Below are 13,041 nucleotides of genomic sequence, written 5' to 3' on the forward strand. Positions count from 1 at the left end.
GGCACAAGAAGATATTAAATTATAATGTAAAAAACTAAAATCATATTAAATATGACAACATTTAAAATTACAACAAAATAATAGTATCTAAAATTATTAATATCAACAAAGTAATAATATCTCAAATTTAAATGAGGTCTGGGTCTGGGTCTAAAAATGAATGTATGAATGGAAGATTGCAGGATGGATCTCTGAAACCACTCTCAGCCTCAACACATTAAAGATGGTGACTTAGACAGAAGTATAGAACATGTTACAAATTCTGTTGGAAGAATCTACGCTAAAGGAAAGTTATGAATTCTGACCTCTAAGTCTACCAATTCACTATGGAAAATCAGTTTCTAGGCAGTTGTGGTGATGGTTAAGAGAACTGAGAGATGGGTCTACCCAACTTTAGCGGAGGCATATAGGCTGTGGAACTCTTTATCCTAGGAAATTGGACTTGGTATATTTCCAAGTAACACTATCTTTACTAGTGCTTCAATGTGATGTTTTGTTTGTTTCCATTGCCACCCCCCCCTTTTTTTTTTTTTGTGAATTTACTAGCCAGAGTGTGCTTTCTAGTTTTTACTTTCCAGTATTTAACTTTGGGTTTTAGGAAATGCATAACATGAGACTAAAACTTGATTCTGGCTTGAGAGACCCCTGAGAGCTGAAGGGAACGTTTTGAGATTCACATAAGCAAACAGAAGGAATTGATGGAAAACTGATGGTATTACAAATGGCATCATTGACATGTTGCCACCAGAGGCAGAGTTGGGAGTCATCACTCCGTGGGATTGTTTCTCACAGAAACACTCTACCCAGGGCCGCTGTTCAAAAGAGATCTTGGCCAAAGTCCAAATACTTGTAGATTTTCACAAGGGTGGATGTTTGTCTAGGGAATTTGGGCTGTTTTCCTTCTCTTTGAACAGGAGGGCCTTGTGCCACCTCTTTCAGATTTCCTTTGAACTCTCTTCATTTTCCAAAGAGATGGAGCACATGGCCCACCAGCTTCTGCTGTGGCCGGATGAATGGCACTTTTCTCCGAATCCCCTTACTAAAGGGAACTTTTCATGCTCAGAACAAAGAAGAAGGAACAATCATTGGAAGGCTGGGGAAACTGTGCCAACATTTTGGAGGCAGGGCAAGAGTAAGAGGCCTAGTGGGAAGTCTTAAGGGAAGATGTGCTGGTGAGGCCAAAATTTCTAGATTGGAAGGGCAGTTTGGGAAAAGGAATGGCCTTAATACAGGTGTTCCTCAATTTACAACATTTATTTAGTGACCATTACAATAGCATTGAAAAAAGTGATTTTATGACCATTTTTCACACAAATGACCATTGCAGCATCCCCATGGTCACATGAACAAAATTAGGACGCTTATTTCATGTTCATAAGTGTTGCCTTGTCTCAGGGTCATGTGACCACCTTTTGCAAACTTCTGACAGGCAAAGTCAATGGGGAAGCCAGATTCACTTAACAACCGTGTGGATAACCTAACAACTGCAGTGGATCATTTAACAACTGTGGCAACAAAAGTCATACAATGGGACAAAACTCACTTAACCACCATCTTGCTTTGCAACATATTTTTTTTGCACACAATTGTGATTGTAAGTTGAAGACTACCTATACTTTAGTCCATGAGAAACTAATTTTAGGGCTTATACTGCAGTTCTCCTAAATTGCCCACCTCAAAATGGCAAGACACTGAGTGGCATTATAAAACCATTTTGGCCAGAATTGGCCAAGGCTGTACATAGACCTGCTTGGTTTGCCGATTTTGTTCCTAGTTTTGGAAATTTCAGATGCTTGGTTCTATAGGGCATCTATTCAAAATGTTGCACAGGTAGTCCTCAACTTACAACTGTAATGGAGCATGCCCTTCAAAGTCTTAAGTCATAGCAGTCATAAATTAGGTCATCGTTGTGACCAAGCTGATTTTATGATCTTTTTTGCAGCAGTTGTTAAGCAAACAATATGGTTGTTAAGTCAAGCTATCATTATTGGCTGATTTTGCTGAAAACCGGAAGCAAATTCTGGTTTTCAGCAAAATAGTTTTAACACATAGTCACATGATCGTGGGATACTGCAAATGGCCATAACCAAACGCTGGTTTCTGAGTGCTTGAAATGCAGTCTGTCAACTCACAAAGCATCCCTGGCCTGCTTTCGAGTTGCCATAGGCAAAGGGGATGGGAAAACTAACTTCACAACTGCATCAAGGAGCTGGTATCTCAGTCCAAACAAGGCACATTCCAACTGATACGCAGAGGTCATCTCCACAGAACCCCACAGTGGCAGGAAGGGAGTAATCTCTACAACCCTCAAAATTGCTTTGTTGGAGAATGTGACTGATGACACACCTGGGGAGGAAGGGGGGAAACAAGGTCAGAGCCAGGACGTAAATTAAGTGAGGTCAGAATTGGCTTCATTAGGAGCTTCATGTCATTCCATGCTGACATGAAGCTCCTAATAAATAACTGGATTTCTTTTGAAGCCTGGCATGAGACTCATGATTTAATTAGGGCATTAGTCGGAACCCTGACACAGTCATGTGATCATGGGGGGGTGCCATCAGGACTTTGGAACAGGTTGTAAGTATCCCTGGAGGGATCCAACATACATTTGAATTTAAGCAATTGGTCATAAGTCAAAGCCTACCTGTAACCTGATGGACTCTTTTGTACATCCTTTGCAAACAACCTTCTGTTGAATCCATACTATGCTGTAAATCACATCTTTTTTTGAGATAATAGACAAATGATGCAGAAACTTTTGATGACTTTGCAGTGGGCAAGAGACAGACACTACAGTACAGGGATTCCAGGAATGCTGCTTTATTATATTAAAGGGTAATAACAGACTCTTGTAAGTCTGTGTCTCTCTTCCCCCCTTACATTAACAAAATCAAGGTGGATCCCTTCTGAGTTTCTTTCTCACATTTGCTTCCACAACTGGTCTATACAAACAGTTCCCCAAGTTCTTCCTAACTAACTCTGCCATACCTAAATCTCCTCTAGATTAAGTGTGAGCCACTTAATAATATGGAAACAAGGGCCACAGCAGATGTGATGATGATGTAGAGCAAATAGAGACTTTTCCTTCATTTTTAGTGAAAATTTAGGGACATTTTTTTCATTTTAATAACTCTCTTTTGCTTCCTTTACAACACTTAAGGGGAACAATTGATTTAATTTAATTTAATTCAACAATCAGTCAGTGGAATGATTTGTCTCCAGAAGCTGTGGTTGTTCCATCACTGGAGGTTTTTAAGAAGAGATTGTCTGAACTGGTAGAGGGTCTCCTGCCTGAGCAGGGGGTTGGACTAGAAGACCTCCAAGGTCCCTTCCAACTCCGTTATACTGCATACTGCATTCTGTATTTTTGTGTGTACATTTTTCCCCACCATATTTATGATGGGAGGCTCTGGGTCACTAAAAGAAAGACTTGAAGCCCCACACAATGTTAGGTCATCCTAGATGTATATGACACTTCATGCTTGGCCTAGAGTCTGATTTGTCATTAGGAGTCATGAACTGGTTCCTAGTTTCCTCCCAGTTCCTTGTATATCAACATAACTTTCAAAAGATGATTATTTAAACATGTCCCCTTTTACCTTCTGCAAACTCTCTGGCCTTATGTTTCCCTTCCCTGGTTGCGCGCCTGACAAATTACAATTGCCCCTTTCTTATCGTACTCATAAACCATCTAGCTGTGCCTCATATAAAACCTGCATCATTTGTTTTCTTTGCAATCCAAGATACTCTAAGCGTGCATTAAAAATAAACGGGGGCTCTGTTTGTCAAATCTTTCCCCACAGCCATGAGAGTTACAAGGGGAGAAAAAGGGGGTTGTTTTCTCTGAAAACAGAGACAACTGTACGTTTTGCAAATCTCTCCTAGGTTCCAGGGTTTCAATCTTTACTGCTAAGGCAATGTATCATCCACATCACCAGTCTTGCTTTATGTCGTTTATCCATTTATCATTTTGGAAACAAGGAAGGATGTACACAGAAAATCAGCATGGCAGTCCTAATTCTTGCTATTCGCTGGTACTTAATCATATTAGGAAGACTGTTTAAAATGGAGAGAAGGCTTTGGGATGAACTGTCAAAGTTTGGTGGGTCTCTGCTTATATCCTAGCATCATAAGTAGGATCGTTCTTTTCCTGCGAGGGAACAATTCCATGATTTTTAATGCCTGCCCATCTACCCAGGATAAAAACATGAGACCAGAATGAGAATGGGATTAATAAAGTTCCATTTATTAATTGTAAAGATCTACAATGAGCTTTTTTGGTGCTGTTGGGGAAGGGTCTGTTCGGTTCAAAGAAGGTCCCAGAATTGGTTTCTCATAGAAGGAAGAAACATAAAATGACATCAACACATGGCAATGTGGCAATAAACAGAAATATCAGTAGACATTACCCAATCATGTTTGATCTGAGTCCAAGAAGGGCAATTTGAGCTCAGCATCACAGATCCACATATATGACAATTTTTTTAAAAGGTTTTTCTACTTCCGCTAGTCATGAAGCATTCTAGATGAACACTGGGTTTATTTTCAGTTGTGAGAGTGGAAATCATTACTTGAAATAGATGGAAGATCAGTGTTTTGAAAAGATCTAGCCACAGAAGAGTGTTGGGTGTGTAGCATGTATGTATGTAAGTGGGACAAGTGGAAGTAAAGGAAGTCAAAGCAGATAGTGAGTGCAACAACTGGAGTACAACAACTGGCTAATACTACATTTTTCCAAATCTTTGGGTTTTTTCCAAATATTCCTCTGCTTCCACTTCACCAAAAAAAAAAAAAACCACCTCTAAGTTGAATTAACTTATCAAAAATAAGTGGTAACTGAACAATGGAAGGTTTTGAACAGCCTCAAGACTGCCATGTAGACTTTTGATTCAGTTATTGGTTGTTGCCTTCAGATTAAAAAGATCTGCTTGTATTCTATTAACCTGCCCTCTGATATTGTTTGTGCCATTTTTGACACTATATTGTTATTGTTGAGGTCAAAATTTAGTCATGCTTAAAACGGGATCACTGAAATCAGTAGGCATGTATGGTAAGTAAACACCCATTCATTTCAGTGGGTCTGTTCAAAGAATGATTAGATCTTGATTCAGCCTCTAACATGTAGTTAAAGTTGGTTTTCATATGTTGTTTGCTGCCTTAAGGAGGCTTCAAATTATAAAACAGAAACTGAAATGGATGGAGAGAGAGATTACAGGAGTTCTGTGATGGTAAAGTCTGCAGAACAAGTAAAATACACAAAAATCTTCACTATTCATAATCATCATCAGAAATAAGATATGTCAGCAGGCAGAACAAAACCTGAGGGGGAATGCATTTTGGAGCAATACCTCAGCTAGGCAATGAAGGAAGATGTGTTTTTCCTGTGTAAATTTTGAATTATTTTGAAATAATATTAAAAGACAGACAACAGTGCTCCTTTTGCCTCTTCAAGGAACATACAGTATATGACTAGATCAACAAGAAATGACAAACAAATTTAACTGGATGCCTTAGTTCACTTCTTAAAAAATGTCTAATGTGCTAAGCCTATTTCATAAAGAAAGAAAACTTAGAAGAAAATCAAAACAAATCTGAATACAAATTTCAGTTTCAAATGCTTTAATCTGATGGAAAGTATTAAGTATAAAAATCAGTGACTAGCTAGTACTACTGGTTAAAGTTTAAATAGATAAAATCCAGAAAATTCTTAACTGTAAATTGGGGGGTGGTGGTGGAGGGTCTGCCTGTGCAAATGGGCAAGTTGTGTTTTCTTTCCCCCCAAACCATTCACATCCTGCCCTTTGAGGAACCTTCCTTAAAGGCCAGTGACCATAAACATTCCTGAATAATGATAGTCTTCGTTAACCCCCCTTGACAGCTGCATGAAGAAAAATATTTCAAAACTTGACATTTTCGCATAGTTACAGGGAATGGAAAAATAAACTTTGTTGGTAGATTAATTGGATTCTGCACTTGGTGCATCCGCATAACTTAATAATTCATATCCAGCAAAAGATGCTCCAAAACTGGAACACATTTAGCAGAGTGATAACAGCCATGTGTTGTTGTCTTTTCTTTGGTTTGGAAAGAGTGCACTTTTTCAATATTACAATTCTGTTCAATTGTCTCAGTGGGATCTACTTCACATATAATAAAGTGAATCCAAGCTCAAAAGAGCAGCAGGTTGGTACATCGATGAGAGTTGTCACAAAATCGCCTGGACTACTGTAATGCTCTCTACATGGGGCTCCCCTTGAGGAACACCCAGAAGCTCCAACTGGTCCAGAATGCGGCCACGCGGGTGATTATGGGAGCGACTTGGTGCTCCCATGTAACACCTCTCCTGCGCGAGCTGCACTGGCTCCCAGTGGTCTTTCGGGTGCGCTTCAAGGTATTGGTTCTCACCTTTAAAGCGCTCCATGGCTTAGGACCAGGGTATTTACAAGACCGCCTTCTGCAACCGATAACCTCCCACCAGCCAATAGGCTCTCACAGAGAGGGCCTCCTCAGGGTGCCATCAGTCAAGCAATGTTGGCTGGCGGCCCCCAGGGGGAGAACCTTCTCTGTGGGAGCACCTGCCCTCTGAAATGAGCTCCCTCCCGGAATACGACTGATCCCGGACCTCCGTACTTTCCGTAAGGCCTGAAGACTTTTTTATTCCACCAAGCCGGCCTAGTCTAAAAGGTCTTATGGGTTAGTTTTTTAAATTGTATAGATGTGGGGTTTTAAATTGGGAGGCTGATCGATTTAATTTATTTTAGTTATTTTTAACTTTTATATTATATATATCTTAATTCCGGCTGTCCACTGCCCTGAGTCCTTCGGGAGAAGGGCAGTATATAAATTTAATAAATAAATAAATAAATAAATAAATAAATAAATAAATAAATAAATAAATAAATAAATAAATAAATAAATAAATAAATAAATAAATAAAATCAAACAAAGTGAGTGGCAGTTCTATCTGAGTTGTTTGGCCACCTATGGAATCAGGTGAGGATGCTTGGATTGTGAAGCAAGATTTATTCAGCACTGAGTTGTTTTGTTCTTTTCCCCTGGATTCTCCATTAACCTGCCAATCCATTAATTTATGTAGGCAATACTCATTAATAGACTTCTTCACACATGAAGGAAAAATACCTTACCAGCACTAATAAACAGCAAAGCAGAGTATATAAAAATCAGAATTCCCAAGGAAAACCCTTTTTCCTTTATTTCTGTGGATAGCACTGGACACATTGTCAGCCTTGCCTGTGATTTCATTGACTAGACATTAACATGAGAGTAAGTTTACTCTCATTAATTTTTGGGAGCAGAAGAGTGCCTGAATATTTTGTCTTGTATTTCAGCACCTAAATCATTAGTATTATGATTCCACTTTTATGATGCTATTATTTCATGTTGTTTCCCCAATGTGCTTTAATCTCATATTAAAGACCCTTAATGCTATTTTTTTTAAAGAAACCAAGTGTCTGACAATACAAAGGAAGCATTTGATCGAATCCCGGTTGGTTCAGAAAACAATTGAACTCTACCTCTCTTCTACTGATGCTAACGTTTATTAGAAAAAGGGATTAATTATCCCTACAGAATACCAGCTCTTGCATTAAAAGGTACAGGAGAACATCATACAAAAATGATGTGTGTCCCAATTGCCAATTTCAGCAAAACAGATTTATTACTTTTATTTTTGGAATGAAATAATTTGTTCAATGATACAGCCAGAACAGAAAGTCTTTCTACTAGATTCTTTGCAAGGGTAATATTGGAATATTACAGCTGCTGAGGATTATTGAGAGAGTCAAAATGTACTTTTCATCAGTGATAATTAATCTTGTATCAAAGTGTTTGTTTTTGCTGTCATTTATATACATTAGCATGAGGTTCATGTGAAAACCGTACATTAAATTACATATTGTATAAATCTTTTCATTAGATACCAGTCTCCTTGTCCTTACTTTTTGAGACTAACCTTTGATCTTCCAGTCAGTAACAAAAATAATTACCATTTCTGTCCAACCTGGCTTGATCTATGTAATTCAGAAATAGCTGCACAGCTGGAGACAGATGTTCATGTCTCCATTGCTAAACTCTAGAGAGGCTTGCACTATTATTTATATCACCCTTGTTGTGAGTTTATCAGCTTCCATATGTTGCTCTCCAAATGCATGATATATTCTGTGAATTTCAAGAAATAATGACTTTGCAGAAGCAGTGGGCTATAAAAGAAGAAAAGGAAAAACTTTCCTGACATTTAATTCTGCTTCATAGGGTAGAATTTTATAGATGAAATGGTCCATTCAGGTGTTATCTTTCATCTATGAAAAATATTTCACGATTATTTTACTGACTAGCGCTTGCCTATTTTAGCAATTTATCCAAGAAACCTAAGAATTAAAAAATAGGAAATCTTTTTATCTCTTACATACTAAGAAATGTAGTCTAAGAGCTAAGGAGAATACTAAAAGATGTCCAGGATTTTGGGGACAGGAAATTCTGAACAGGATGTTTCCTCTACTTAAGATCCTGAAAAAACATGCCATCTTTCCAAGTCCAATGTTGCAGTAATTATGGTTGTACAAAACTGTACAACCATATAGTGTCTCCTCTCCTCTCTCCCCTCTCCTCTCCTCTCTCCCCTCTCCTCTCCACTCCCCTCTTCCCCTTCCATTATATCCAATACTGTTCTAATGATCTCTCTTTCCCCAAATAAACTGGCAGTCTAAACCGACTAAAGTCAATTGGGAGTTACCCCTTAAAAACAATTAGCTTCGAAATAGTGCTACCTGCTTTCCCTTAATTCGCTACATGTTTAGTTAGCTCTTTGGGGAATATATTAAGTAGCTCCAGTGGTTAATGAAGAGTTGTTGGAAACTTTAAACTGATTAAAACTAGACTCGGTACACTGATCTTAGGCACTGACTTGCAACATATATTTTTTTTACATGATTATTCTCTTTTTCTCAAAACGTAAAGACCCATGAAGCATGTTTTATCAATTACTGTAAGAAACATGCTTGGACACATGCAGCATGCAACTCCACTCCCAATAGTGGAGCATGTAAAAATATCTGTGCCAATGTTCTCTCCTTTGCAATAGAATAATGGTAGCAGTACAGCAGAGGAACGTTCTCTCTTCCTCTTTTCTTGTTTAACCTTTGTTATAATTGGTTAGAATTGTCAATTTTTGCAGTGTGTGTGTGTGTGTTAAACTAAACTTCAATGCATGTAGGTATATAACCTATCTGTATTCTTTCTGAGCAAGTTTTCTTCAATGCAATTTCCTTTTATGACAGAAAGCAAATCTAAGGCTACAGCTTTGTATTTTTAATAAAGGGCTGTTTCAAGTGAGCACAATACTTCTAAATCAAGATAATGTAATCCCAGAGAAAAGGCACGGCAAACCAGCTAGTATTTCAGGTTTATTAGGTTATAAAATATAGACTTATATTTCAACAGGACATAATAAAATCTTCCATTTCATGTACTTAAAATGGTACACCTTTATTCCAAAATATATTATTTAACATACCCACAAAATACACCTCAACCTTTATTTAACATAAATTCAGCTCCAAATACCATAATCTTCTATTTAAGTCCTAAACAAATTTGTTTTCTTTCTAAACAATTTTCAAATTAATTTTAAACATTTCTTAAAGCATGTAATGGAATGTGTAAATGACATAAAGAGGGGAAGAGACACTGCCTAGGAAACAATTAGATAAGAGAGGCAGGAGCCTCCAGTGGCTTAATGGTCAGAGAAAGAAACTTAGGAAGGACTAGCTCTAATGGATCAAGCAGTTAAAAGGGGCAGTGGGAAGTTTATGCCATCAGACTTGCAAGATTCTGTTAAAGTAGACTTACAATAGAGTAGAATCTAGTCTTGTTTTCTTTCTAAGTTACTTGGGAGGGCTGACGAAACAGCAATTTGGAGGCGATACCAGTAGGGATTTATTTACTTATTTATCAAATTTATAAGCCACTCATCTTGGGGTTCAAGATGACATTGAGTAGCTACATGTACCGCAGGAATATGTGTAGTACAGTTTAATTAAAGCTGTGATAAATTAGGATAATAGTGTCCTTACATCAAGCTGTGCTTTGGCAACTTCATGGACAAATTAAACAGAGTCAAAGGCAATGCATGCCTTATGTCTCTCTAAAGCACAAGAGTATTTCAACAGATTTAATGTGACAAAATTAAGAATCTATATCAAGGTTTTAACCCTGTTAAAAAAAGATAAATTCATTTCTCCAAAGTGTGCATAACACCTGAGCACATTATTCTGTATTTCCCCTATTCCATACCATTGGAATCTTATTAAATGTGATAAACAGCTGAGCCCATTATTTTATGCTTCCCTTATACCATAACAGTCTTATTAAATATTGCTTAAAGGAGAGAAATACAGTGCAAGTCCAAGTAACTGTGCCCTCTATTTTCAACTAAGCTCAACTCATCCAGCAGCAGATCCCAGGGAACTCTATGGGACTTACTTCTGAGAAGATATGGATAGAGTAGTAATGTTCATGGAATAAGTTAATGGAATGTTTGCTTAAATTCCATAATGCCCAGTGGAAATTGAATGCATTTCCGTCTCATGATCTCTTGCTTAGAAAGGAGGCTGGTTCATATACTGGTTTCGGTCTAAGAACCACACATTTTGCAGCCGTGTTAGAGATGATGGACTAATCACATCTACCTGAGGTAAGAAGGTTGTACTCTATTCCCCCCCCCTCCCTCTCCCAACGCATAAAGTCAGAACTAATTTTGGGCACGGACAACTGGCAGAATGCCCAAAGTTTCATGCCTCCAGGAAGAGCTGCAACCCACAAGCAAAGGGAAGGAGATTATGGTTCCTACGGTTACACTATTATTCTAGAGAAAATAGCCCCAACAATTGTGCGCAATCTTTCAGCCCACTGCATTTAGCTACCATTTGTTTATTTAAACACAGTTCAACTTACTTTACCTAATGGGGCAGAACTTCCAAAAGGAAAATTGTGTTTAGCTAAGCATTTTAAAAAAAACGTTCTCAGTGCTTACTCTAAATAAATAGCCCACCGAAGTTTTCATTGGCGCAATGTAGCCAAATGTATTCAATTTCCTTTAACAATATAAAATAGTCACAGGAGTTCTGGATTTTTTACCTTGAGAGGAAGGAGGTGAGGGAGGGAGAGTGGGAAGAGAGTATACAAAAGCTTTATTTTATAAAAATGAAATAAATCTCAGTACGGTTACCAAAAATTTACCTTCGATGTTCTACTACTTATATATAAACCTATATAATAAAGCATTTGAAACGACATTCATATAAAAGGAAGGATATACCTTTAAATAAATAAAAGCTACTATGTACATTATACTGTACATGAAAAGAGATGTGACATCAGTGGGATTAAGTTACCTAATATCCTTATTTTCTCCATTAAAAAAACAAAAAGGAAACTCTTGGCTTTACTCTACATTTTACAGCTAGAATCTAAATTTCTTGTATCTTTTTTTTTTGTCTTTTAATTTTCTTATCTCCCTAAATAAATCCCCTTTGCAGAGGTTTCTCTTAATGTTAGTTATGGTTTTCTTGCTCTTTGTGACAGGCACATTTCCTTCCCCAGATGCTTACAAACGAAGCCGTACCTAGAGGATGGGGGGGGGGAGAGTGGCAAGCACCTGGTTGCAGCCCAGTTTGTGGTGTGACAAACACCATATAGGAAGAACTTCAGCTCCAGGATTCTGTTGGAATGAACTGATCCTCTTCTGGGAGAAATATTATGAAATGGTCACTCCAATTCCTTTACCATCAAAAAAGAAATGTACAAGAATAACTGTATAATTTCCACTTGATGACACTCTGTTTTGCAATTGAATCCTAGTGGCATCCGCATGATCGCACCACCATGTTCCTGTACTTTTTCAAAATAACATTGGAACTGTCATCAAAATAGAGGACAGAGATGGCATTCAGTTTGGTTGGAGCACAACAAGGCTTTGGGACATGGTCAGGAAACATCAAATGGACCTGAAAGTCAAAGACAACAAGATACAATCATTTTACTCATTCAATAATCTGTTGTAATGATTCCTATAGTAAGCAATAACACACACTTGTTTTGTTTTGTTTTGTTTTTTGTTTTGTTTTATTTTTTGTTTTGTTTTTGCTGGGAGAGTCATATTGTTAAAATGTTTCTGATTTTAATACTTTGCAGTGAAAAGTATATCCTGCTTTTAAAAAGAATATCAACAAACCCCAAAGTTTGTCCTGTGGCTACTTGAAGGTTTAGAACAGGGGTATCCAATCTTGGCAACTTTAAGACTTGTGGACGACAATTCCCAGAATTCCCCTGCCAGCCATGTCTTCTTTCTCTCTCTCTCTCTCTCTCTCTCTCTCTCTCTCTCTCTCTCTCTCTCTGTCACACACACACACACACACATTTAAACACAACACAGAGATAGAGGTTGGGTGTATAGTGTGTGTGTCTGTGTATTGTATGTACGGAGAGAAAGAGAGAAAGATTGTATGCTGTAGTAGTTAAGGAGTTGGACTAGTAGTGGGAAGATCCAGGTTGTAGTCCCCCCTTAAGCGTGCAAGCTGGCTTTAAACAAATCTCTCTTTCATAGTTCTAGACTGGAAAGTGAAAAAAAAAATCTACCAACCTCACTGGAGCAGTCCCTCACTTTCCACGAATAGTGTTTTATCATGTAATGGGTTGATTTAAAGGAGGAGGAGGAATAATTTACTTTATTTATTTATTTATATTTTGTATTTCTAAACTGACCTTCTCCCTCAGAAAAACAATGCGTTTTTCATAGCTAAAGGGAGAATCCATCCAAAGACTGTGCAGGATAAAGAAAATGGAGTCTGGGGTATCTTGGCCCTAAAATATTATAGAGGGGAAAAAAGTGGAAAGTATAAAAATACAATTTTAAAAATTCATAGGAGCTTCCCAAAGCATCACTGCTTACAGCTGGCCTTTCAGAAATACAACACTGTTCTTGGTTTGTGCTTGAAATGAAATGTTAGCACAGCATGCAATACT

The 13,041-nt window shown here is 37.8% G+C and overlaps 1 protein-coding gene across 1 annotated transcript in view; it reads right to left on the reverse strand.

The window, feature by feature from the left end:
• Positions 1 to 9,409: 9,409 nt before the first annotated feature.
• Positions 9,410 to 13,041, reverse strand: part of BMP5 (bone morphogenetic protein 5) — a 50,700-nt gene continuing 47,068 nt past the window's right edge. The window contains exon 7 of the mRNA XM_034436697.3: positions 9,410 to 12,023. Coding sequence (XP_034292588.1) covers positions 11,874 to 12,023 — 150 coding nt within the window. The 3' untranslated portion in view covers positions 9,410 to 11,873. The remainder of the gene's footprint in view (positions 12,024 to 13,041) is intronic.

This window comes from Pantherophis guttatus, chromosome 1, assembly GCF_059756535.1.
Source record: "Pantherophis guttatus breed Tessera chromosome 1, ASM5975653v1, whole genome shotgun sequence".
NCBI classification, from domain to species: Eukaryota; Metazoa; Chordata; class Lepidosauria; order Squamata; family Colubridae; genus Pantherophis; species Pantherophis guttatus.